The 27,603-nt window shown below is 44.4% G+C and overlaps 1 protein-coding gene across 1 annotated transcript; it reads left to right on the forward strand.

The window, feature by feature from the left end:
- Positions 1–1,208: 1,208 nt before the first annotated feature.
- tnfaip3 (tumor necrosis factor, alpha-induced protein 3) lies at positions 1,209–14,499 on the forward strand. The gene is made up of 9 exons (XM_012864977.3): positions 1,209–1,507; positions 3,808–4,205; positions 8,242–8,432; positions 8,545–8,686; positions 8,898–9,068; positions 9,154–9,334; positions 9,420–10,414; positions 10,536–10,744; positions 11,438–14,499. The coding sequence occupies exons 2-9, from the start codon at positions 3,899–3,901 to the stop codon at positions 11,711–11,713; spliced, it is 2,472 nt and encodes an 823-aa protein (XP_012720431.3). The 5' UTR covers positions 1,209–1,507; positions 3,808–3,898; the 3' UTR covers positions 11,714–14,499.
- The last annotated feature ends 13,104 nt before the right edge of the window (positions 14,500–27,603 follow it).

Below are 27,603 nucleotides of genomic sequence, written 5' to 3' on the forward strand. Positions count from 1 at the left end.
TTGGGCTCTGCCACACACTGACATAAGCCACTAATACTGGAGCCTGCTAACCACCTTAACCCAAAACTGCTAAACATGTGAGTGGGATTCAAAATATGTGGTTATTTAACTTATATAGCTCTCTCAGATGGGGTGGAGGGTGCATGGGCCCCATGAGAAGCCACATGTAAATATTAACCAACAGATGAGCAGATAATGCTTTAACCCTTCTGAACACGTGGGAAGGTCTTGTTTTCGGTTTTCACTTACAGATCGAGTTGAAGAAAAGAATCTCAGAAGATTTGAATGAGCACCACTTTTGGCTTATAATAAAGTGTAAATGCAAAAGTTTAACATGAGTTTAGAGTAGATTATTTTTTAAATCAAGGTCAGCCCTAAAATTTAAAGACCGGATAAAATGAACCAGTGTGGGGATTGATGGATGGATAAATGAAAAAAAAAGCTGATGGATGAATCAATGGACATTGGACAAAAAGATAGATGGTTGGGTGGACACAATATTTGAACAATGGGACAGGTAATAGAAATAAAGAAATAAAAAGGTAAAGAAATACAAATATTTTTCCACATCAAATTTTTTTTATATAAACCTAAAAACAACCAGATTCCATACTTTTTTTTAACAGTGCAACACATGCAGCTCTAAAATGTCTGTATTTGAACATGTAGTTCATGCAGCTTAATGGGAACAACAAAAGTAAAAGGAAACTGCTCTTGAAAGTGCATAAAGCGCTAAATAACCGAGGAACCCACAACCTGGTGGAAAAACAAAAAGAGGAACGTGTTGAATGATAACTGCACCTATGGGTCTTGCATGATTGCAGAAATCCCGCGGCAATTCCTCTGAGCCTAGTTTCCCGTCAAAACAGTGGCCTGTCATTGCATAAATCCTGTAGTCAAACGATTACATACTCAGTCAAAGGCACTCACGAGCAGCCTGCGAGTCAAACCCTGCTTTTTTTTAATGTAGCAAAGGCTTTTTCTTTCGTATCCCTGAGTCATTTGCTGAGGCCGGTCTTTTCGGGGGTTAATGATTTATTTCTAAGGCTGTCTCACGAAATAGAGTGTGACGCGACCTGTCTCTCTCATTCAGTGAAGGCTCCTTTGTGCTCAGTAGGTGGGATATGCTTTTCAGTACTGAGTCAGACAGATAGAGGCCCCCCCTAGCGGCCATGGCCTGTAACTACACTCGTTTGTGACTGAGAAGAGAGAGCAAATGGGTGGACGGAAAGTCCCTGTGTGGAAATCCCCTTGACTTTTTTTTTTCTCCCTTTTTTTTTTTTTAAACTAGCGCTTAGCGGACGAGGGTAGTCTTTCGGAAAGGCTTCTTCGAGCTGCGGAGGGCTCTGGATTATTAGACGCTATAGTGGAGGGAAAAGAGAGGTTTGAATGGCGCCGAGAGCCGCAGCGGTGAGGCTGAGTGAAGTGGCTGAGAGTGGACTAGCCTGAGCATCCGGGAGGCTTTGTTATCACCACCCCTCCTCTCCCCCCACGACATATTACACAGGTAAGACAACACTTCTCCCCACCACCACCGCCACCTCCTCGTTGCCTCGCCTGGACCACGTCCCCCCGCCGTGGGGCTGGGACTTTATCGGACCCATCATGTGTCGGGGCCTTGGGTAACGTGTTGGTCGTGTTTTCTGGGGACACGGAGGAGAAGCCTGCTCACGACAGTGGCTTTGACAGCCATTGTTTACAAAGACGTCCCCCCCCTCTCCTCCCTCCTCCTCCTCCTCCACCATCGGATAACGGAGGCATTTAAACGGACGAACGCGCCGCCGCTGCCTTATCTCGACCCCCGCTGATCACTACATTGTCTCGGAGGTAGTTGTCATCGCAATTACGTAAGCCTGTAACGTCAGCCAAGTCTCCCGTTGTTGTGTGTGTTTTTTCCCCCCCTCTCCTGCGTGTGTTTTGTGTGCGTGTAGCCCCGGGGGGCCATATGCTAATACCGCAGCGTCCGCCGCCGCCGCCGCCGCGTCTAGCCCGGAGTCTGGCGGCCGGGGCACCGCTTCCCGGCGGCGGACCAGCGTGCACCGCGGCAGCCCGCCGTCTTGTTCGCTGCTCCCTGGAAGCAGGCGGCGGAGCGGAGCGGAGCGGAGCGGAGCGGAGCGGAGCGGAGCGGAGCGGGGCCTAGTCTGGTTGCACCTGCTGCCGGGAAGCAGCCCGAGCCTTCAGGTGGTTGTGAACTCCAGCCGCCTCCTCCTGACTCCCTGTCAGCCCGGGGATGGAGGTGGGAAGTTAAAAAGTCAGCACAACTCCAGCCTCACTGGCTGACCATTTCTATTTGTTGTTGTTGTTGTTGTGTTTGTGTTTAACTTCCTGTACGGAGAGCGTTCTGCTTAATGTCGTAGAAGTGGTTCTTTAACACCTCTATGCAGGTCAAGTCCTCTAGAATAGTAAACCATAACAGTGTCATGTTACCCTGAGTGTTAAAAAGCTATAAAGATCCCACGTTTATTCCTCCTTACCAGCCCTGCAGCTTAAAGTCCCTTTACTAAGACGTGACAGTGTGGCTGACTGGATTCTTTTTCTCTTTTGCTTTGCTTTTGGCGGTTTAGCCTTAAAGAGCAATGCTGCAGGCCCCCCGCCCCCACTTGTAGCTGCGCACTGCCGCTCAGCAGGCTTGCAAGGAAAGACTAAAGCGAATGTTTGGAAATGTTTTTTTGCTCCCATGACTTTCTACTTCCTGTCAATCGAGGGAGTAAGATTCGCCCCGTTTTAGCTGAAAGGTTCCTTCACGACACTTTTATCACCAAATTATATAATAAGTGGTTCCGTCGGGGACAGAAAGAGTTGTATGTAGGGCAGAGTCCCCGGTTCGGCTTTTAAAAGGATATAAAACGTTTTAAATTACAAGTACAACCAATTCTGATCATCCACCCTGGGCCGGCTGCCGTTATCAAGGTGCACCAGGGTTCTAAGTTATGTTTCGTAACCACAAAGCGATGCCGTCGTAACATTTCCACAGAGAACAATCTTTTTTTTATCGTGGCGTGGCGGAGGACGTGGCGGCAGTGACCCAGGTTTTCTGTTGGAGGCCCGGAGGAACGCAGCGGCTCTCCTCCCCCACCTGTTGCTGTGGCCCCGCTTCCAAAGGGAGAGAAACTGTGCGGGAGTGGTGTGAAAAGCCAAAAGGAGCGCCAGCCCTCACTCTGATGGAGGCGGCGCTGCTTTTGAACAACAGCTGTACTCGAACGGCCTGACCGACTCCCAGCTAATATCAGCTCCTTCTACCTGGGTGACCCTAGAAAGAACAGAAGAGCAACAAAAAGTACAATATTCTGCCCCACCAGGATTCGAAAAGGCCTTTCGAGATTTGCCGTGTTTTTTTATTATGTTCACTGGCTTCCACCAGCAACCAGAATTGTTATTTCTCTCTTTCTAAATGGTAGCGATAATAAATCATCGGTAAGCGGTAGTACCTAGGTTGGTTTCTGTGGATGGAGGAGGCTGGAAAACACTGGATGGCCCGGAGTGAAGGTCTGGAAAGCACCAGAGGATTGTTGGGAGGCTTTAAACTCCGTGGGACACCCCATTTTCAAGACTATAAAGCATTCTTTGTTTTATTATTCAGTTAAACAGAACACAATCTTATCTGACAGCAAAAAAAAAAAGAAAAAGCACCTCATATACTGGGTGGTAACATGTTTGTGTGTTATGGGTGGTTTCCTGAGTTAACTAAATTAAAAGAGAGTTTTGTGTCTGAGTAAACGTGGAATCTCCACACAAAAAATTCCCACAAGATGAATCTTTGCCAGCCTTGTGCAATAACCTATTTATCTCCCGTCTTTTTCTGTCCAGATTTCACGTTGTCCCATCATCGTCGGCTAGCGTCTCCTCCTTTCCTCCTCGATCCTCCTCCTCCCCGTCCTTCCAACGTCTCCCGTCCGCCATGTCGCAGGGCCAGAACTTCCTCCCCAAGTTCCTGTTCGTCTCCAACCTGCTGAAAGCGGTGAAGATCCGCCAGCGCGTGCCCAACGACGTGGTGAAGCCGGCTGCCAGCGGCGGCCTCATGCACCACCTGCGAGGGATGCACCGCTACACGCTGGAGATGATCGCCATGAACCACTTCCCCCAGGCCTTCAGGGAGGTGGTGCAGGCCGCCATCCTGGACCGGGCCATGCAGGCCTCCCTGGAGCAGGAGAAGAAGCTCAACTGGTGCCGCGAGCTGAAGAAGATGGTGCCGCTGCGCACCAATGGTAAGGATGGGGGAAACGGGCGCCGTTCCTTATCTGTGAGCGAAGTTTTTTGAGGTTCAGAAGGTGTTTTTATTCATTAAATTACACTTTTGGACAAAAAGTCTCAGTTTTAAGAACTGCTGCGATTTAAAAAAAATAAACTTTTTTTACTGCTTCCCTCTGAGGATGTGTGCGGCCCTTTTGTTTCATTTTCTGCAGCCGAAGCTTGTTAGCTTATGAGTCAAGCGGGGTTTTGATATTTAAATTCTCAGATTTCATTACTCACACGCAGGCTTACTGTAAATGACAACAATCAAGGTGCACGGGTTCCGCTTTCAGGCTCTTCTCTTCAGGCCCCCGATGGGTTTCGTGCGCCCGAGCCCGGCGGGCCCCGCTGCCGAGTCATGTTTTCTGTTACGTGCGCGCTCGCAGCTCGGGAACATCCCGGGGTAGGCACACATTCACACACACACACACAGGGGCCCCCTGGTGCCTCTGCTTGTAGCTTCTGCCGCTGGAAACTTCACGCACAGGCGTCACCCGCAGCAGTGTTGTTTACTGCCGGTGATCTTTCAGACCCAAAGTATTTCCAGTAGCTGCAGCCTCGCCGGTTCGTCCCCTGCTTCTCTGCGCTGGGCTGTGGGGGACTGTGTGGGACGCGCGAGGGCCCGTAGATCTGAAGAAGAGACCCGGCTCCCTCTTTTCAGCGAGAAGCGGATCAAATGGATACCGAATTTGTGTGCGTCTGGCGATCTATTTTAGACGGGGAGAGGAGAAGAACGGCGCTTTAAACAGAACCGTCAGCTGTAGCGATCGCAGCAGAAACAGGAAGTGGAAATCGGCGTGCATTACAAGTTAGACATAAACATTTAAGTTTCCGTCAGGGGAAAAAACAAAACATGTTTGTCATGTGTGAAATTCCTCCTCTGACATCTGAGACACTGAACGGGTCGTCCCAAAGGGTCCCTGTTGACTTTTTTGAAGTAATAACCCGAATGAGTCACCGCCACTTTCCTCAGGGCATAGTTCCTCTTTCAATGAGACCCCTTCTTTTTATCGTAGACGAGCCCAGCTGACTCGGGCTGCCAGTAAGTAACCCGAGCGGAGTTTCCTGGCTGGATGAGGCAGAATGTTAGAGCGTCTAACTCTGAAGGACCCAGACGTGACTTTGAGCAGAGGACAGACGCTCACCCGCACGTATTCATGGAGGATGTGACTGACGGACGCTGAGTCACTGGACCTGAGCGGAGGAAACGTGATGGACGCAGTGAAGTCCCTCGGAGAAAGTCCAGTATCATCCCGAAAAATCCCTTTTTTTTGTTTTCTCAGGCTATTACTTGTGTAAATGTACAAAAGACTCCAGACCTCCAGAGATGTTTTGTACAAATAAATAGAATTAGCCATCATGATTAACGTAGCGGAGTCATATCCGTTTTCCTGTCTCCATCCCAGCACAGCCATATCTCATTATGTTTCAGTGTGACTTTACCCCCCGAACGGCCAGAAGGCATCGGAGGGGTTTTTCCGCCCCGAGCAGCATCCCGTGTCTGTCATGTGTCCCCTTCACGCAGGATCGGTTCGGCTACAATAAACTGACTCCTCACGACGACACTCTTAATACTCCTTCGGCTGTGAATCTTAGAGGATTTGAACAGATTTGGGGATTTTCATGTGCATCCTTCTGACTTTAGTTCAAAACTAGGCAGAAATAGTCGGCGCACAAACCTGGAGCCCCCTGCGTGTTTAAGTTGTGCTGTGGGCTTGGGTCGCAGTATGAGATTTTTATGTTTAACCCTAAGTTAAAAATAAATGAGATGATCTGCATCGATCTGAACGGCTTTTATTTAACACACAAAAAGCACCAGTTGTTATTGTTTTGCAGCAAAATTATCCAGCTTATTTATTATTACGGTTATAAGATCATCTGGTACATTTAGTTGTTGTTGGTTTTTTTTATTATTTGTAGATTTCAAGTGTTTATTGCATTGACTATTTAAACTTATTGGTATTCTGCAGCACTTTTAAGACAGTCGCTCGTTAGTTAGCCAAAGGTTTTCAAGCGCTGTTACCATTACAAGAGCGCCGTATAGGAGGAAACTGTTTGCAAAAAGCTGAATTGTTTTAGAAATACGTGTGTGCTAGAAGTAAATTGCAGCCAGCTGACTGGCAGCGTGCAGCAGCATGTGGGGGAGGGAGAGCAGGGCAACACTGTAAGTCTGGAGAATTAAAAAGTTTCAAATTACCTTATATGTTGTAATCACAGTTTTTTAATCCATGTTTTCTGTCATATAAAAACACATCTACTAGTCCCCCTGCTTCAAATTCTATAATGTCCTGAGACTTAGCTATAAGAAGGGCATGGACATTTTAGTTGTAGTTTTTAATTGTTTGTTGCTTAGATTATGACATTAAAACAGGGTTATCATAATTAGACTGATAGATGATGCTTGGTTAGGTGTGTTTTTACTATTTTTTTCATTGTGAATGGCGATATTTCCAGTCCGTTTTACTTTGTAACCAGCGGGAAACGTAGAAGCCTTTCCGCAGCCAGCTGAGCGGCAGTGGCAGCAGGCGGTGGAGGAGGGGCTTTACTCCGGCCTGTGTTTTTTGTGCGTGTGTGAAACCTCGGTATACCTCGATGCTGGTCGCTGGCCAGTGCTTACAGCGCTGCCACCTGGAAGGCTACATACCGAGGCTAAGCCCGGCGTGTTTTCTGGAGGTGGCCCATGTTGCCACAGAGGAAGCGTCTATATATAGGCTGACGGGACAGAGGCGACCGTCTTTCATCTTCAGCCGCCGATTCATGGTCAAAGGGTTTTTCGTTCTCACAAGTGAACATTTGAGCTGACCTGCGTCTGCATGTATCTTTGTAGAGGATGTCTTCTTCTTCTTCTTTTTTTTTTGTACGCCATAGAAATCTGCATTGTGTGTGTTTTTTTTTTTTTGTGTGTGTGTGTGTGTTGAGTGATGCAAGAGCACGGAAATGCAGCAGCAGCTTGCTAGTCTCAAACAGGAGTGAATGTGTTTCTTTTTTCCCCCCCCACTTCTTCCACCACTGTTGGTTTTCTAGCTTTGTGAAAATGTTATTTAAAAAAAAAAAAAAAAAAGAAGTTATTCACACATTGGCTTATTTACATAAAGGAAGCACACATTTTTAGAGCCGTAGATGTTAAAGCGACGCAGTTTCAAGTTATTTCTCCTATGTAGACTGGAGTCACCGTCGGGCTCTTCTTTGCTATGCGAACAGCAAAAGGCGGGCCAGACGTACGCACCACCGGACGTGCGTTGTGTTTGCGTTACATGTGAGTGCACACATTATCCGAGCGCCCATTAATCACACGCCCTCATCGGCTGATGATAACAGTAGTTAGAAACCCTGACATTCCTCCTTGTCCAAGTCACGCCTCCGTGGAAAGTACAGGACCTGCTGAGTAGCATTGATGAGCTGGGATCAGAGGAGGGATCAAAAACAGACTCACACACACACACACACACACACACACACACATACATAAGCATAAAAAAGCAGAAGCTAGCGCAGGGAAATTCCTGTGTTTAGTGTGACAACAGGGTATTTCAGAGCTGCGCACATTGACAAATACAGCCTCTCCTGTTTCACAATGAGAAAAAGACCCAGCAGTGCCCAAGGAGACAAAATAAAATTCCAGGGTTTTTAGTTGCTCACTCCTCATGAGCACCTCCCTGTTCTGTGAATAGCAAGCAGACTAAAGATAGACTTTAAGTAAAATATTTAATTTGCAGATTTCAACAGAAGCCAAACTCTTTGTAAAGACAAACCCTTTGTTAAAGTGTGTGTGTGTGTGAGTGTGTGAACTTTCAGACATATACGGGTCAAGTTATAATCTACAAACCAGATAGTGGTGATCGGCCCAGCGGCCTGGAAATCCCCAGACTTTAGTTACACATTAGCGCACGCACGCACGCAGGCCTCTGGTCTGGTCGTTAACCAGTGTTTGAATACGTGCGTGAAGAGTTTGGGAACGGTCAATCCCGCGAGCGAAACAGGCGACTAACCTCATGTCGTGTGCGTTCGCAGGAGACGGGAACTGCTTGTTGCACGCAGCCTCCCAGTACATGCTCGGCGTCCAGGACACGGACCTGGTGCTGCGGAAAGCTCTCCACGGTGTCCTGAAAGAGACGGACACGGCCGTGTTCAAAGCCCGCTTCCAGGCGGAGCTGCTGCAGTCGCAGGAGTTCACCCAGACCGGACTCAGATACACTACCATGGTAAAACAACCGGGCCACGGCCACGTTCAGGAGGCCTGCGGTGGCGACAAGTCGGGTTTTAGATGTGGGACAGGCTTTTATATCCCAACTGGTTGTGTTTGCGCTGCCCTAGAACTGGGAGGACGAGTGGGACAAGATTGTCAAGATGGCGTCGCCGGTCTCCAGCAGCAACGGGCTCCAGTTTGACTCCCTGGAGGACATCCACATCTTCATCCTGTCCAACATTCTCCGCAGACCCATTGTCGTCATCGCAGGTACTCGTCTCAAAGAACGTTTGCCTGAAATCCAAACCCAGGTTTGATGTTGAAAGCAGATCACATGTTAGGTGTAAAGGGTTAGCCCCACTACTGCAAATCTTATCAATGGTTTCTTGATGTTAGGACAGATGAGCTCTAAAATTAAACCTGGGCTGTTTGTTTAAAATTAGTTCCCGCTAAAATGTTTTAGTGTTATTTCTATCAACAGACCAGGTGGTGAGGAGTATGAAATCTGGCTCCTCCATCTCCCCTCTGAACGTGGGCGGGATCTATCTGCCTCTACACTGGCCGCCCACGGAGTGCTACAAATACCCGCTAGTGCTTGGCTACGACTCCCAGCACTTCGCGCCCCTCATCACCGTCAAAGACAGCGGTCCAGGTAGGCCCGGGAACGCCGATGGGCGTCGTGCAGCCGGTGCATGAAAAAACAACAGAGAAAATAACAGCGGCTTGTGTTTGTGCAGAGATCCGAGCCGTTCCCCTGATCAATCCGAAGAGGGTGGGCTTCGAGGAGCTGAAGGTTCACTTCCTGATGGAGAAGGAGCAGCCACAGAAGGAGCGGCTGCTCAACGACTACCTGCACCTCATAGAGATCCCCGTCATCGGCCTAGGCCACGAAACCGCGTGGATCATGAAAGCTGCAAAGTAAGCGTGCGCCTTTAATCCTCTGAACGTCCAGAAGGTTTGACGTTAAATGACGTTAATGAAACACGGGTGCCTGTTTCCCCAGGCTGGACGAGGGGAACCTTCCCGAAGACATGAACCTGATGGAGGACTACCTGCAGCTCGTCAACCACGAGTACCAGCGCTGGCAGGAGGACAAGGAGCAGGCCTGGGCCGCCCAGCCGCAGCGACCGCCGCCCTTTTCCGTCTCCCAGCTCTCCCTCATCGAGATCCGCTGCGCCACGCCCCGCTGCACCTTCTACGTCTCTGTGGACACGCAGCCTCACTGCCACGAGTGCTTCGAGAAGCGGCAGGCCACCACCGGAGGGGGCGCACGGATAGAAGGGGTGGTTCAGACCAAGGGAGCAGGCGTGCAGGGCGGACTGGGGATGATGGGGGGAGCGGAGACGGAGGTGAGCTCCAGAGGAGCCCGCAGCAGCAGTCCTCCTTGCTCCTCCTCAGGGAGAGGGGTGGTGCTGTCAAGTCCGCGCTCGGCGCCGCCCACCGCGCCCAGCCTCAGCCTGTACAGCGAAACTCACGCCATGAAGTGCAAAACACCCGGCTGCCTCTTCACCCTCAGCGTGGAGCACGACGGCCTTTGCGAGCGCTGCTTCAACGCCCGGCAGAACCACGGACCCCCGGGGGCCGGGACGGCCGCCGCCGGACTCCCGGGCCCCAACGGGGGGGCGCCTGTCGCTTCCAACCCGGCCCAAGGCTCTGGCTGGACCCAGTGGGGGGGCTGCGACGCAGAGACGGAGCGATGCAGCATGTGCAGGCAGGAGGTGGTCAGGATATTCAACGGCCTGTGTCCGCCGTGCATGCAGCGGCAGCAGGCCCCGGAGAGGGGGGAGTCCCAGCAAGGCAACCACAGGACTGAGGCCTCGGCGTGGAGCCAGGCCAGAGACAATGAGCAGCCCTGCCTCACCCTAACCCCAGCACACACGTCCGTCTGGCAGACTCCTCTGGCCCAGCGCTGTAAAAGATCTGGCTGCCAGTTCTTTGGGACCCCGGAGAAATTGGGTTTCTGCACTATTTGCTACGTAGACTATCAGACAAACCACCGTAAGTCCTGGCAGGACGTCGTCCCGTCGCAGCGTCGCCGCTGTTCTTCTCAAATCTGCCAAATGTCTCTTCAAAACGACCGTTTTGCTAACGTGGGCTGCCATCTTTTTTTTTTTTCCAGGCCTGACTCCTCCTCCTCCCGCCCCGGTGCAGAGCAGGCGCGGCCTGGAGCCGGGTTTCCAGAACGCCACACGGTGCCGGGGGTCCGGGTGCGGCGCGGTTGGCAAGGCGATGCTGGAGGGCTACTGTGATAAATGCTACGTCAAGGAGCAAAGTGCGCGTCTCAATCAAGTGGCACATCGGACACCACACTCCCCTCCGCTGGTCATGGTATGTCTCTGCCACACCTTTTCTAAACCGTTGCTCTTTTTTTCACCTTGCCTACAAAGAATTTTAACATATTTACCGGGATTTTCGTATCATGGACCATGAAAAGGTGATGTGTAACCCGAGAAGGGGAAGGAAGATGAGGAATGGTTTTGACATTTGTTTACAAAAAATAAAATCTGACCACTAGAGTAGCTGCATCTTGAAGACCAATTGTGGAGATGCATGAAGATTGCTTATATAATTCAACCGTATCCAGTTGCTGTGGGGATGCTTTTGTTCAGCGGGGACAGGGAAGCTGGTCAGAGTTGATGCAGAGATGGATGGAGCTAGACCCGGGTCAGTCCTGGAGGAAAACCTATTAGAGTTTGCAAAAGATTTGAGAATGGGGAGGAGGTTCTTTTTTCAGCGGGGCAAAGACCAGAACCCTACAACCAGGGCTGTAGTTGTTTCGATAAAAGTATATTTATTTATCTGTTAGACCTGAACCTGTCGGAGAGTCTGTGGAGACGCTCTCCTGCATCCGAGCTGGAGTTTGTTCGCTTCACCAAAGCTGTGCTACTTTGTCTGTCGGCCTGTCACATAAAACCTTTGTAAAATGAACAACAAGCCCAAGAGGTGTGAATACTTCTGTAAGCCCATGCAGTCTGTGCACGCCTAGTTGACCGTGTGTTCTTCTCCTCCCTCTGCTCACAGCGCGACCGGGCAGCTAAACCCAGATCCTCGCAGCAGTCCCAGACCCAGACCCAGTGCCGGCGGAGCGGCTGCAGCAACGTGTCCCCGGGCTGCACGGACCTCTGCCCGGAGTGCCACACGCGCGGCCAGGGCAGGGAGGCGGGCAGGCGGGCGCAGGCGCCCAAGGAGAAGTCCAAGCAGAGGTGTCGGACGCAGGGCTGCGACCACTATGCCAACCAGGAGAAACAGGGCTACTGCAACGAGTGCGACCACTTCAAACAGATCTACCGCGGCTGAGCGCGCCGCAGCGACGACGACGACGACACATCGGTAGCACGTTGGAGAGCCACCGCCCCTGCCGTGGGATCCCCATGCCAGTCAATGCACCTCTGATACTAACTAACCAACTAACTAACTAGCTAGTGACTAACTAGTAACCTTATGGCCTGAAAAATCAACCCCCTCTCTCAATGTCGAATGTGAAGAGAGAGTGTGTGTACGAGGGGGAGGGGGTGAGTGAGCGTGTGTGTGGTTTATTTTATTTGTTTTTTTTGTTTTTTTTATTAGCTTTTTTTTTTTTTGCAGTAGACATGGCCTCCAGAATACCTCTTTGTGCAATTATTATCATCCGATTCGCCGTGTGCTCTTACACGGCCAGAGGTTGGGCTCCATGTCCGAGCAGCTGACTTCGCCCTTGTGTACAGTGTGTATTTAGAGGTACGTAGGGAATCGTGCCGGACAAAATGATTGTATATTGGCTCAACGAGAAGCATCTGACATTGCTTTATAGACCACAGCCAAGGATTTTTACCATGTCTGTCTGTCTTAACCCATCCGTGTATCTGTCCGCCTGTCTGTCTGTCTGTCTGTCTGTCTAGCGTTTGCTGCGAGGGGCACGGCGGTTTCGGAAAGCCCAGCAAAGAAACCCCGCGGAAGTAAGAAGCAGAAGTGAGACGGACTGAGCGTGTTCCTCGCGCGTCTGCAGTCGAACGTCGTTTATCTCGGCGACCCAAAAAAATCCCTCATTAGGCGAGAGGTTGGGGGACGTGGCAGGAGGAGCAGACAGCACGACCACCTTGAGTTAAAATACGACGGTTTCGCACAAAAACGACGCAAAACATTTCGGACGAAACGTGCAACAGGATCGACTTGCTTTTGTTTAAAAAACGGACAAGCGGCAATAATTTCCGACAGCTGCTAAAATACTATATTTATAATTAAAGTTAAGTAAATGCTATCTATAATAACGTTGTGATGCGAGGCGTCTACGTCCTCTGGGGAGTGGGATCTGATTCCAGCATTTTTAGCCTGGATGGGTGTGAGAAGCGGGACAGAGAAGTGGGACAATGTTGGCGTTTTCCCCCGACTTTAGGGTCACTAAACGGCGCGAGACAGACAGGGCAGGCCCCTGCTGGTTCTGGTGCTACATGTGCAGAAACACGAGCCTTTCCCCATATTAGCCGACGCGCCGGTGTCAGCGGCCACAACAAACACAGAGCTCGCCCTCTTTACCATTCCCGCTTTCCTTCCTCCACTTTTCCTCCTTCTCCCAAAAACGGATACGTTGCCTTGGACATTGCTTTCATGTTTACTCACAATCTTAAGCACCTAGAGACATTCGCACGCACGCAGATGTAGTACGGCCGCTCCTGACAGTGGGGGATTGTTTTAAACGGACGACGGAAGGCGCGAGCGTCTGGATGATTTTTTTTCCGCCACACATTTGCACACGCAAACAGGCGCGCTCCTGTGAGATTGTAGGGGCGAGCGCGCGGCGACGTGTCTGGGAATAGACCCCCTAAAGAAGGCACGTTGCTCTCCGGCTCCTGCTGGACACGCCGGCAAATTTCCTTCATCTGAATGTGTTCCGCGCTGTTATCAAGGCTTATCCTTGATACGTTTTGCCTTTAAGTAGTTCTTAAATTTTATGGACCATAAAAAGAGGAGGAGGAGGAGGGGGGGCTGATATGTGATGCAGATCAGCCCCCCCCCCTTAATCCTCCTTTTAATACGCTTTTGTGAATATGGAACCTAGTCCATATTGTAGGACCTTCCAACCCGATGCCTCATTTTACAACACGAACAACGAGTGCACAGCTCTGTGCATCTGGACGATACACAAACAAAACTGACATTTCTCTTTGCTTTTGTTGGTTTTGGAAGTTTTTAATGTATTTTGATAAATCTGTTAATTTTCGTTTGTTTTGGAGTTTTTTTTTTTTTTTTTTTTTTGCCAAAAAGACAAAAACAGAAGAAAAAAAAATGTGCCATCAAAACAGTTGTTGTTACCTCCTTAAAACGGCCAGCCTGGGTTATTCTAGACTAACTTGAAAGTGCCACATATAGACATCTTCAATTCTGTGAACCCCCCCCTCCCAAACCAACCAACCACCTTCTTTCCATGAATGTCTGTTCGGTTTGAACAGTGAGAAACCTGCATCTGCACAGATAACCTGAAGCGCAAAACACGTCCGACCGACCGACCTCAAGTGTGAGATCAGCCGCTGCCAAACGCCCACTCCTCTGTAGATGTCCATCTGTGGCTTTAGTGTAGAAATGACAACCAGGCTCCCGGTCTGCCTTTTTCATTCAACTGTAACCGAAGCTGTCGGGTCAGCCCCCACACGCTGACGGCCTGGGCGTAGAACTCTGTGTGCTTTAATCACCTCTAGACGAACCTTAATCAATTAAAGGCCAATTAGTGGTCAGCTCATCGGGACCCACCCTAACATGTTTTTTGGAGGTGGGTTCTGACAGATTTCTTTCTTTCTTTTTTTTTTATTTTATTTATTTTTTTTGCCTGGGAGGAGATCATATAAATTGCACATAATTTGTCTAAGCTGCTGAGGCATTTAGGACTTGTCTAGGGACATTCCACCGGTGGAGAAAGCATTGGCTTAAGAGCAGAAGGTGTAACAAAACATGCAAATGGTTTGGAAGTTTCTTTCGACAGTAGGGTAATGTATGAAAAAAAAAAAAGCCTGGTTTTATTTGTTAAGTATTTATTCATATCAAAATATCTGTATTGTGTGATTCAATAATTATTTATATGTTGTGAAAATATGAATTATTTTTACTAAGAACTCTTGTCTGTTGTGGTTCCTGACTCTGCTTGTTCTCCGTGGTTCTGTTCGTTTCTGCTGCTTATGGCTCAGGTGCTTAGTTAAATAGTGATTTCTGAAAAGTGCATCTCTTCCGGGAATTCAAATCAGAAAGGGAAACTCAGACATTTCTGTTAATTTAGATGAGTACGGCTTACAGCGATTACAAATTCCAAATTTAGATCCTCTTAAAATGACAATGTGGGTGATAAAATTCAAAGTTAGGTTTCTGTAGATATTACAGTGTTACATGGACCAATAAATAATTTTTATTATACACTGCAAAAAGGGAACTAAAAGCAAGTAAAAATTTCTTGAATAGTGTATTTTTCCTTGATTTGAGGAGCTAAATAAGACTATTTTCCAATGGAATGAGCATTTTTACCCGCAAAGTAAGATCATTAGATACCCTGTAATTGAAATAAGATGATGGAGAAAAAGTGTTCCTATTTTAAGTGCAAAAAGTCGTATTCCATTGGCAAATAGTATTATTTACCTGCTCTCATCAGGGAAAAATACACTGATTTCAAGAAAATGTCACTTACTTTTAGTTCCCTTTTTTGCAGTGTAGCGAATTCTCTCCCAGTACAGAGTAGATTGAATGTGCTGTGGTTGGGGCTGCTTTTTTTTTTTTTTCCTCTAATTGACTCCATCCATGCAGCGTGGCATGAAGGCAATCACACTAAAGGTGTAAATGGACTTTGCTTCATAATCTTTTTAAGGCCCCGGTTATCCTTAGTGTTTCACGATTTTCCCCCCCCTACTTCATGTCTTCCTTCCACCAAACTTTCTAATAATACGCAGGGATTTACTGTCTGCTGGACAGCTCCCCATACTGCCATTAGAAAGACAACCCAGCAGTCTTTTGCATGATCGTGGAGGCCATACATAAAACATTTCTGTATTAAAACTCTCTTATTTGGGGTGTTAAGTAGTGTCCAAATTTATGTTTTTTATCAGCTATAACCGTCAGAATTAACACAAGAGTTTTACATTTGTACTGAATTCCCTGTTCAGTAATAATTTCAATGTACTGAACTGCGCTCATGATGATGTGTGTCGGACTGGTTGAAGGGAGGAAATGTATTTTCATGTCACCCGAGCATGCATGCTCCTCTATACGTTGCTGCACACTTTCATGCTGTCTGAGGCATTTCCCCTCAGGCGTTTATTTCTCAATGCTATTTCCACAAAATACATCTGCGTACTGAATCCATCTTGGGTGTAGGAAGTGCTGTGGGTGCTACAAAAAAAAAAAAAAAAACAAGATAGCAGAGGCCTGGTTCAGATGTGGCAGAGTGCACCATTTTCTCAGTATGCAGACCTGGGCTAGGTACCCCCCCCCCTCCCCCCACGCTGCCTCTGTTCGTTTCTCTTTTGTTCTAAGTTTCCGTCAAGTTCAAATGCTAACTTTTTTGTGTACTTTTTCACATCACTCTTCACTCTTTTCCAGGCTATTGTTACGGTGTCATGTGTTTTAATAGCACTGAAAAAAAGGGATCCCCCGCCCACACATAAAAAAAAAAAAACAGAGCTCAGGAGGAATAGATCAAATGGTGGGAGGGGGAGTTTGGAGTGAGGGGAGATGTGGCAGTTTGAGTTGAGGAACTGGCTACAAAGGCTACGGGGACGTTTAGCAGAGTGGGACAGCAGGGTTTGCGTAGGCTCCACGTGGTTGGCCGATGTGGTTTCCTGGAAATACCCCAGCATGCAAATACTTCTATAAAACCCAAAAAAAAAAAAATGTTCCTCTGCCAAGAACAGTAGCAGTGTGTTACTAGGGCCCTTGTCTGCTGCGAAAGCACTCTCAGGAAACCTTTTACAGACAAATTCACCAAGTTTATTTCCTTTGTTGAAGTGATGCGGAAGCAATAGATAAAACGACTACGGGGTTGTTTGAAATAAAAGAAAATTTAAAACTAAAAAAAAGTAATTAGTGATGTTTCACACAAAAGTGAGTACACCCCTCCAGTATCTTATATCTTCTCATGAGACAACATTGCAGATATGACACTTTGATACAACATACAGGCACATCTTTAAAAAAAAAAAAAACATTATTGCGTAAAATTCCCATATTTTTTTGCCAGTGTTTTCAGAAAGTGTAACAGTTAATTATTACGGCTTACAGGTAAAGAAACCCCAAAATTCACATTAGACCAACCAGAAAAGGATGTTTTAAGCACAAATGTCAGACTTCTGAACAGTACGTTTCATTTCATTGAAGCAGCTTTTGGTGCCTCTGGTACCAGTGTGGGCAGCTACCAAGTCCTGATGGAAAATAAAGTCAGCATCTCCATGCAGCTTGTCAGCAGAGGAAAGCATGAAGTGCTTTATAATTTCCTGGTAGACGGCTGCGTTGGCCGTGGACTTCAGAAAACCCAGTGGACCAACACCAGCAGATGACATGGCACCCCAACCCATCACTGACTGTGGAAACTTCACTGTGGACTTCAAGCTACGTGGATTCTGTGTCTCTCCTCCCTTCCTCCAGACTCTGGGATATTTATTTCCAAATGAAAGGTCAACTTTAATTTCATGTTAAAACAGGACTTTGTACCATTGAGCAACAGTTCGGTTCCGTTTCTCATTAGCCCAGGTAAGAGCTTGTCATGAGGAATGCTTCATGTGTAGCTCATGTCTAGTAGTCATCTGTGTGCAGCAGCTCTTGATGCACTGACTCCATTCTCCTTATGAAGGTCCCCCAAATTCTTGAATGGATTTCACTTGACAATCCTCTCATGGCTGTGGTTCTCCCTGTTGCATCTTTTCCTACCACACTTCTTCCTTCCACTCAATTTTCTTACTGCAGAGCCCTTTGAACAGCTTCTTCAGCAATGACCCTTTGTAGCTTCCCCTCCTTGTGAAGGGTGTCAGTGGTCGTCTTCTGGATGTCTGTCCAGTCGTCCCCATGATCGTGACCCAGAGGCAGAGACCATCTGAAGACTCAGGAACCCTTTGCAGATGTTTGAATTGGTTTATTCGCTGATTAGGATGTGACATCATTAGCTTCCAATAACGAACTTTCTTCACAATGTTCTAATTTTCTGAGACACTAAATTTTGGGTTTTCTTTTCTTGTAAGCTATAATCATCAAAACAGGAAACAAAGTCTTTGTATATATCATTCTATGTGTAATGAATCTATAATATATGAGTTTCACTTTCTGAGATGACTGGCAAATAATATTGTACTTTTGTGCAATATTATTTATTTTTAGATCTACTTGTTGCCCCCTCAAATTAGCTCAACACACAGCCATTAATGTCCAACCCAATGGCAACAAATGTGAAAATATCCAAATGTGCCCAAAAGTGCTCAATATTTTGACCACCATTATTTTCCAGCACTGCCTTAATTCTCTTGGTCATGGAGTTCAATAGAGCTTCCCAGGTAACCAGTGGGGTCCTCTTCCACGCCGCCATGACAGCATCATGGAGCTGATGCCACTCCTCCACCCTCCGTTTGAGGATGATCCAAAGATGCTCAACATGGTTTGGGTCTGGAAACACGCTTGGTCAGCCAAGCACCTTTGCCCTCAGCGTCTTTAACAAGGCAGTGGTCACCTTGTAGGTGTTTGGGGTTGTTACCATGTAGGGTTACTACCCTGTGGCCCAGTTCCCAAAGAGAGGGCTCGTGTTCTTCTTCAGGGTGTCAGATTACATGCTTGGCTTCAGGCAAGAGCCACTTGTCTTTGCACCCTTCATCTGGTTACCTTCACACACACTTCAAACTATCTGAACTATATCAGTTTATCGTGGTTCCATCAGATCACAGGACATGGTTCCAGTAATCCAGGTCCTAAGTTGTCCTCTGCAAACTGTTTGCGGGTTTTTCTTGTGCATTATCTTTAGAAGAGTCTGTTATGACAACCATGCAGACCAATGTGATGCAGTGCGTGCGGCGTTGTGGTCTGAGCACTGACAGGCTAGCACACCTGAAAAAGAAACAAACAAAAAAAAAACTCTGTGGCAATGCTGGCCGCACTCATGCGTCATTTTATGAGTTGTATGTGCAAATTCTCAGTTATCCGGGACATCGCAACAGCAATCAGGCTTAAACTGGAGGCAACCAGACTTTCGCTCAGTTTTTTTTTTTAGTTATTCTGAGGGGACGGATGATTTACACTGTTATACAAGCTGTACACTGGCTACTTCACATTGGACTAAAGTGTCATATTTTCACTGTCAAATCATGAAAAGATGTGATAAAATAGGTGCAAAAAATGTGAGGGTTGTACTCTTTTGTGAGATACTGCACACAAGCTTCACATATTAAAAATTCACTTTAAGACTAAAATTATTTGTGAGTTACTTGGCCTCTACCTTTGTAGCCTTTTAACCATTGCTGGTGTTTCTTCAAAAGGCTGAATACGGCCACTCCACACTTATTGTCTCGCATGATCAAGACGTGTAAAAACCCTTAAAACACAATTCCTCATTTGTTGCAGGGGCATAATCTCACACTGGAAAGCTTAGAAAAATCCAACCTGAATTTGAACGCAATCAATCAGCGGGGGGGAAGCAAATAATAAATAATTGTTTTTGACTTCTCCATTGGTGCCACGCTCATTGGGATGCCAAACAATGCCTATAAAATGAATGTAACTAAAGCATGTCAATAAGCTAATTGGATTGTCTAGAACCCTGTAATTAGTAGTTCCTTGCTTCCAGTTACCTTAGGGTATGGATATCAAATCATTTCTTCTCAATGCCACTTCAAAATGGGGAAGACAAGAGAACATGTCATTCAATTAAGGCAGATGTGTGTTGATCCTTGGAAGTCGGGAAATAGCTACTCACCTCAATGCCCATATCGACAGTCAGTGCAATAATTCAAAAGCGACAAAGTTCAATGTTTGCGAACTGCTGCATAGCATGGTATCTCAATGTCACCAAGTCTCCAGGACAACTATTAGCAGCTGTTTAGGACTGATATCAGGGAAAGGCCTTTACTGGCCTGAAAGATCAGATTTAGAACCTCTGCACCATGAAGCTCTAGCTCAAGACTAAATCACATTTTAAACCTAGAACTTTACCTTTCTCCGACAATGACTAACGTACTTCCTGACTTGACCAATTCTGCAGTCAAATAACCAGATTTATTTGCAGGAGGTCAAAAGCTAACCAAGGTCCAAATAAGAATTTCAATTAAACCCTGAATATAGGCAGGTTCAACCTCAGGTTTAGGGCTATTTGCCACATGTTGTATCATGAAGATGGATCATTTGATAAGATAAGATATTCCTTTATTGTCCCACACTGGTGAAATTTGGGCGTGATAGTGACAAAGACACAGACAGGGTTACACACAGTTTACAGTAGTGAAACTATGTGGAAACTAATTTAATCTAAAAGTTAGTTCTAAAGCTTCATCAGAAAAGCCAAAATAAAGGTAAAAATAAATGCCAGAGTCAGTGTTGCACAATTATTTATAATATAACTTACTCAGGTAAAAAAAATAGTTTAAACAATGAAAAAACACCAGGCTATTTACAGAACAATATACGATGATACGCTATATGCATGATATTACAGCAGCATCTCAGAGTAGCTAAGACATGTGCAAGTGTACCTTAGCATCTGAGAGACAGTGTACATCACTGATGCTGAAATGCCACTACCAAAAACAACCAAGAAAAGATTGCTCAAAGACAGGGGTAAGGTGCTGAATTCATGTGTGAACATAGTTTTCAACAAGTTAGTTTGCAACAGACAATGCCTTCATGTGACTCCCTGATGGGAATTCAAAAGCCTCTTTTTTCCAGGTTATCAGCTCTGTGTTCTGGGATGTGAAACTTTCCACCGTGAAACAGTGGGTTAGTTAGTGACGTCATATTAGATGTCCTTCTGCAGAAGACACGGGGCAGTAGAGGAAGAATGAATACTGGTTTTCCATAAATGCTCAAGGTGTGTTCACTCCCACCATGTAGTTCTCAGGCATTGTTGCACAATCGAAGGTTCAGCCTCAGGTTCAAGCTTTCCGAAGAACTCCTCTTTGTGCTCATATTAAGTAGAACAACACGAAGGAAATCTTGTCCACCTTTGTCTTCATCTACAAATGCTTTTTAACTAGATTTTGTGTATGTTTATGTATATATATATATATATATATATATATATATATATATATATATATATATATATGATAATATTTGTATGTCATCAGCATATGATTACATACCGTGTTACTGCTGTTATCACAACTGTTAATATATTTCCTATGTTGCTTAAAGGTCCGGCAGAACATAAACAAACATAAAATCCAGTTACAAAGCTTTTTGTTTGAAATCTGCTAGTTGTTTTCAAAAAATGGGGTACTTTCAAGTGTCTGCTCACTTTTACCTAAGTTCTTTTTTTTTAAAACTTTCTTTTTCCTTTCTCCATTCTCTGATGAGGTCAGAGGTCAAACTACAAGTCGACACACTCTGTCAAAGCTTATAGGGAAAATATTCCAGAGTATCCTCTCCTTTGGGCCATATGCACATTGTTAATTAGATCCGACTTGTCCTTCATTACTTCAGTCTGAGAATCTATGGTCTGGGACTAGTTGATCTGAGCTCCAACCAGTTCCATCAGAAACTCTTTGAATTACATAAAAATCTAATGGATTCTGACAGAAATCATGTGGCCAAATCAACACAGAAATAGTTCGCCTGAAACAAAATTAACCTTCTCTGGTGGTCATCTCAGTGTCATAAGGTTACACAGGAAACCAGTGTGGCGAGAAGAGAGCATAGGAAGAGAATGCAGGACGCACTCAGACTCATCGAGAGAGATTGGGTAAAGACGAATAGTACAAGATCTCTCTGTGCGTTTACCCTCCAGCCTTGTGAAACGGCAGAAAATAGTGTTGATCCGTCGTCAAAAAGAGGGGTTGTACAAAGTTCTGACAACAGGGGAACCGATAACGGCGCAAGAGCTGATAATATAAGGTAGGAATTTTCATTTTGTAGTATGAAATTATGCTGCTGAAATAAAGGATTATTTTTGTTTTAACGGTCTTTACACATTTTATCAGATGTTCTAAGAAAAATGGAAGGTTTTGTTCAGCTAGATTACATGAATGAGTGAGCAACTGGTTGGAAAATCTTTCTGGTGGATGTGGCAGTGACTGCTTAAACCTTTTTGTGCTTTTGTTTTCAGCTGATACTCCTGTTGCAATAAACACTACTTGACCTCAGAAAGGTTTTGTCTAAGTCAGAATGTGACATTCTCAATCAACAACACATATTTTCTTGGGTAATTTATTTTTAAATAGTCCTATTTACAGCTGTTGTAAAAATAAACATTCATAGCCCTAGATCCTTTTTGCCACCACAACCACAAAGTTCAGTGTATATTCTTGGAGACAAAAGGTTACAGACATACCACAAAGTAATGCATCATTTTAGATCAGGTGTTTAAGAGGATTACAGATCTCTTTCACAAAGAGAGAGCCTGCAAAATGGATTACAAGTTACAAAAGGAATACGTATTTCCATTAAAAACACCAATTCATAGATGTAAAGTGGAAATTAAAGGATAGATGGTTTTCAGTATTTTTCACCAGAAAAAGTGTGAACAGCAGTCAATTTAGGTCTGGACTTTAACTAGGCCATTCCAAGAAATAAAAATGCTTTTATACGATGAACCTCTGCCCCAGTCTCAAGTGTTTGGAGCCTGTAGCATTTTATTTCCACATGGTTGCCCTGAATATTTTGTTTTATTTTATCTTTCTATCAACTCTGATCAACTTCCCTCATCCTGTTGTAGAAAAACATCTTCATAACATGTGGCCACCACCTCCATGTTTCCCAATAAGCATGCAGTTTAGGATGGTGTACATTTTTAGTTTTCCTCCACCTAAAGTGTTTTTCATAGCCCAAAAATAACATTTGGCCTCATCTGCAGGGCACCCTCTTCCACATGCATGCTCAGTCATCCCTATGTGTGAAAATCTAAATGGGACTTTTCCCGTCTGTCTTGTTTTTTAAACGGTGATGTACTTGTTGCCAACAGCCGTGCCTATATTGACCTACTGAAGTCAGCAACTGTAATGTGACAAAATGTGGAAAAAAGTTAATAAATACTTTTGCAAGGCCCTGTAATTTTAGGTGGTGGGGAAGGTAAGTATAAAAGAAAAATCCATTGTGTGTTTGTCATGTGTTATATGTTGAAAGCAGGACCAAAATGCAAACAGGAACTTGTTGTGAGCATGGTGCAGGTTTGATAATAGAAACAGAAAGGTCACAGAACAGACACAAGCAAAAATAGGACATGGAGCACGGGCAGAGTAACATGAGGAACCAACTAAGAACAATGACAACCAGTGAGCTCATGCACTTAGGGAAGTGTGGAGAATGACATTGAAAGCAGCCGTGTTAATCATGGTATTAGGAACTTCTGTGGAGGAGAGCGAACAGGCAGACTGAGGGAAGGTGAATAATTAACACAAAGGAAGTTGAACTAGACACAAAGAAACTACAAACCAATGGGAAACGTCTAACATTGGTCTAAAGAGAAATAAATCCAAACGCTAAAATAACAGAACACAAAAATAAACTAGAAGAAACCAAACATAAAGAAATTAACTAATATAGCAACAACTTTCTGGCAATATAAGAACTTTGAAGTGATTGGGGCTGGAGGATAACTCAATAACGATATAAATATCAACTGATAGATGTGTGGTTCAATAGAAAAAAAGGGGTAAATAAAGTCTCAATAGAAGTTTTTCTTCCTTGTGCATTCTAGTCTATCGTGTAGTTTAATACTTCAGTCTTTACATCCTCCCAAACAATCACAAACACAGACCAAGGTAAACTCCTTCACTAAGCTTCAAAGAGTTCAGAGAGCACTTTTTTTTTTCAGGACTTACAGTTTTGGTATAATGTTGACTGAATAAAGGTTTGTGTTTGAATTCAGTTTTCTTTATTTAAAAAAAGGTAATTAAGCAACAGCATAAAATGACCAGGGCTGCACTTAAAACATTTGTTTTTTGAATGTTCTGATAAGTATCGATATCGATTAATATGATATCTATTTTATTGATATTCATTTTTTTCTATATCGTCCAGCCCTAGAAGTGATCGAAGCAAATACTAAAGGATCACAACGTTCATGGTAAAGCAAAGTTGTTTGCTAGTAGTTTATGGACCAAAATGCAGGTAAGTGTTGGAGATCGCAATGATGAAGTGAACGGAGATTTAAGCTCATAAGGTAACAAAACTTACAGGCACGTAAAACAGCTGGCATAACGGAGGACCTGACAATGAGTGTGACTGAACAGGCTGAATGGATAGAGGAGGAAACAGAAGGGAAGGCAGGTGGAGCAATTACCACAGGTGAAGAGTGTAATGTTAATTAAGCAGAGGGAGAGAGAGAGAGAGCAATGAACTGCCAAGGACAGGAGGAGAGCAGAACCTAACAGGAAAGCACGGTGAATGAACAGATAGGGCCAAACAACTTATATACTAAACTGAGGACAGGCAGGCACAAAAATAAGGACCTAATGGAAACAAGAATAAACATCTTAAATCATAATGAACAGAAAACTGACATACGACAGGAGCCAAATCTAGCAGACTGACAAATAAACAATACTAAAGTGAAAACAAACAGAGCTGCAAGATCCCCAAGAATCTGAAATGAATAAAATATCTTTGGATTGTGACAAAAATGAGGTTGGGGTGGGGGTGGGGGTGGGGGGGCAATTTAACATCCAATGAAATTTTATTTTGTCCGCCCTCAGATCTTAAATTGTCTGAGATAATGTTCGTATGACATCAGCATATGATTACATACCGTGTTACTGCTGTTATCAGACAGAAGTGAGGCAAAATGGTGGATTTGTGCACGGTGCTGGAGTGTAAGTGTAAGGCAGCATTGGATTACTGAGTTCATTTAAAATGGCACTTTAGTGACACAATTTATTATAACAAACCTGCTGTCAAAGTTACGCATGGAACAAAAGCATGTTTCTTTTGATGTTCTTTGAAGTCAGGGACTGCACAAAACTGAAATTTACTCAACAACAAAAGCCTCTCACATCCGATTCAACTCTGTGTTTAAGCTGTCAGAAATAAACCATGAATGAAAATGTCAAACCTAGTCGAGAGCGCGTTGTCAGTTTATGAATGAATGAACCCGACTCTGACTCACCCGGCTCTTCTTCTGAAAAACCAAATGTCGCAAAAATCAAAAGTACAGCTTATTCCACAGGAAGTTTTCTGGTATTGTGCAATAGGAAGAGGGTGTATCCATGGTAACTTTGACCATATTGTCAGCAGCATTATAATCATTACTTATTAATTTCCACTATGGAATCACACCAAGAAACCCCTATGACTGATGATTGTGCTGTTTAACCCACCAGAGGGAGTGTGGTTTTAATAGGAACTGGACAATTTGACATTACTGAAATACAGAAATTACAGTGAACCGGTGTTGACCTTATTATAGTAGTCCACATTATGTTGTACAAATGAAAAAAATTAAAAAGAGCTTTAGCAGAGATTTTGCATTCAAGAAATAGTTAAAATTCATCAGCGCATTACAAGGCAATCTTGAGACACTGTTTCACTATTTGCCACAATTTAGCTGAAATGTGAAAAACCAAACGCATGGATTGTTGCAGAACCTTAGATGGAGGCGAGTTAACGCACCTAAAAACCTGAGCATCAGCCAGTAACTGAATAAAAACAGAAGTTTAGCAGGTTACTGATCAGGAACATTCAGGTGTCAAGGACGACAGACATCAGTGATCTTGGAGAAGGGATTACTGCTGGCCATTAAGCCAGGCAGTGTTGTAAGGTTATTTCCAAATTTAGGGAAGTGTAAAATATACAAAACAGTTGCCAACAATTGCACAAGTAGACGTTCCAGCAAAAATAATCTGGAGTTGAAAACATTGCAACACTCAGGGGGTCTTGCACAACACCAAAAAGCTTTTACATGAGCTTCTAGAGAAAACACAGATGATATGTCGGAAATATTTTACCAGTGGTGGAACTCTTGATGTCTTAATTTACTGTAATCTCCACTCCACTGTTTTATTTGATTTTACACGTTACTCTGTCTGTCTAGATAGATATCTGTTTAGCTAGCTAAACATGTTCCGGTTTAGCTCATTTCACAGAGAGGATCATTGATGGCTGTTTTTTAAGATCTGAGCAGCTTTCAGAAGAAGTTGAAGTCCGCTTTGTTCTCGGCCCCTCTCAGAGGAGCCAGCAGGGTTATCTACTGGAGATGATATTTGCTTATCTTTTAACAGCAGTGCACTTAATATAACTAACCATATAAAGCCTGTTAAATACTGATAGGTATGATGGCACAATAGGAAAAAAGACATTAAGCAAAAATGCAATATAGTGGACCATGTCATACTTCCCAGTAATAATAAAGTTTCTTTGGTGGTTATGTAATTATATGTAACAAATCTAATAAGTTAAAACACTTTTAGGTGATCAATAGCATTAAAAAAAAACAATTATTAAAAATGTGCTGTTAAGCACATTCCACTAAGTGATCTGACATCTTAGATGCACACATCAAAGTAAATAATTCTTCAAATAGAGATTTGTAGACAAGAACCATCTCAAATTAGCTCTTGCATGCATGATTTAGGAGAGACCTGGCTGCAGTATCCTTGATAAATGAGTATGAGGGCTGTGCCGTCAACTACTGGTATTGTCAATGAGCAAAATGCACAAGAACTTCAAATCTTTTTCCCAATAAGGCATCCCTAAACATACATTATAGCATTATCTGCTGCACTTATTATTTTCCAAGGGCTTTTTTTTCATGATTTGCAAATCACAGAGCAATATCTTGCAATATTAGCAAGTTATTACAGTTTTGGCTTTATAACACACAAAATGGCCAAAATCATTGCATTGTTGGCAGGCATTACCTAATTCAATGTTTGTTTCTTTTACATAATTCATTACAACATCTGATTGGTAGGTTTGCTCGAAGCATGGCTCTACTTTTTCACAAGAAAACAGCTGTTCAGTTCAGCTTTACATTTCCAATCAATCACCTTGGCAGTGTCTGATATAAATAGGAGGCTGCACAAGTCCACCAGCACGGCTGGTGTTTAGCAACTTAGTTGCCTTAAAGATAAACACTATTGTTATTTTATTCATCATTACTATCAATGTATAACTTATTGTAGCTAAAGTTATATTTGATGAAAAGTCATAAATTTACCCAAACAAATAATAAATTATTGTTGTTGAAATGGTGATGCGGTTTCTTACCACTAGGGGGCAGAGAAACCGCTCCACAGTCATGAGCAGGCCTTCCCCACCAACTCAGTTAGGGGATGTTTACAATGAAATTAAAATTAGTTTTTTTTTTTTTTTTAATATGTAACCTTGCAAAAATGTATGAACATTTTGGGTATTTTATCTGTCTTTTATGTTTATTTCAATTTATTTTCATTTGTTTTCTGGTGAAACAAATCCGGGGGACATCATCAACAACAAGGTGATGCCTATCTCTCCAGGATAGGCATCAACTCATCTCCAGGAGAAGAGGCAGGGTTCCCCCTGGACAGGTTGCCGGTCCATCACATAAAGACACACACGCAGGCGCACACCCATAATGTTTTTGGGTTGTAGGAGGAAGAGCACCATCTATAATATGTAATACTCATTTTTCTATACCAAGTCCGGAAGAATTTGGGTTGATCATTAACATTGACATGGATTCTCTAACACTCCAGAGAATATATTCATGCTTTTTTTCACACGTCCTGTCATAAACTTAACTACAATAATACTTCTGTTTAATTGTGAAATATATCATACTGTATTCCATGCAGTATTTTTCAACACTGGCATGGAAATGTTTTCTATGGAACAATGCCGTTTTGAAGCCATCATAGCAGGGTGTCATTGTTGAAAACCTGTTCACAAAATCGTGCAAACGTATTTTTTAAATCTAATTTTAAATTGCTCATTTTAACACAAATTTTGTCATTAAAACCAGGAAAAGTATAGATTTCTTTCGTGTACAGTATCCGTCCAATTTAAAGAGCTGACAATACTACAACTCCCATCATTACTTTGAGTTTACGGAAGCAGTAACCTCGGCTGCACAG

Source organism: Fundulus heteroclitus, chromosome 22 (genome assembly GCF_011125445.2).
Source record: "Fundulus heteroclitus isolate FHET01 chromosome 22, MU-UCD_Fhet_4.1, whole genome shotgun sequence".
NCBI lineage: Eukaryota > Metazoa > Chordata > Actinopteri > Cyprinodontiformes > Fundulidae > Fundulus > Fundulus heteroclitus.

Bases quoted from the DNA above. Each gene is read 5' to 3' on its own strand.
- tnfaip3 (XM_012864977.3), top strand. From the start codon at position 3,899: ATGTCGCAGGGCCAGAACTTCCTCCCCAAGTTCCTGTTCGTCTCCAAC. The intron at 4,206-8,241 runs GTAAGGATGGGG...GTGCGTTCGCAG, and splicing joins GGTGCCGCTGCGCACCAATG to GAGACGGGAACTGCTTGTTG. The intron at 9,069-9,153 runs GTAGGCCCGGGA...GTGTTTGTGCAG, and splicing joins CGTCAAAGACAGCGGTCCAG to AGATCCGAGCCGTTCCCCTG.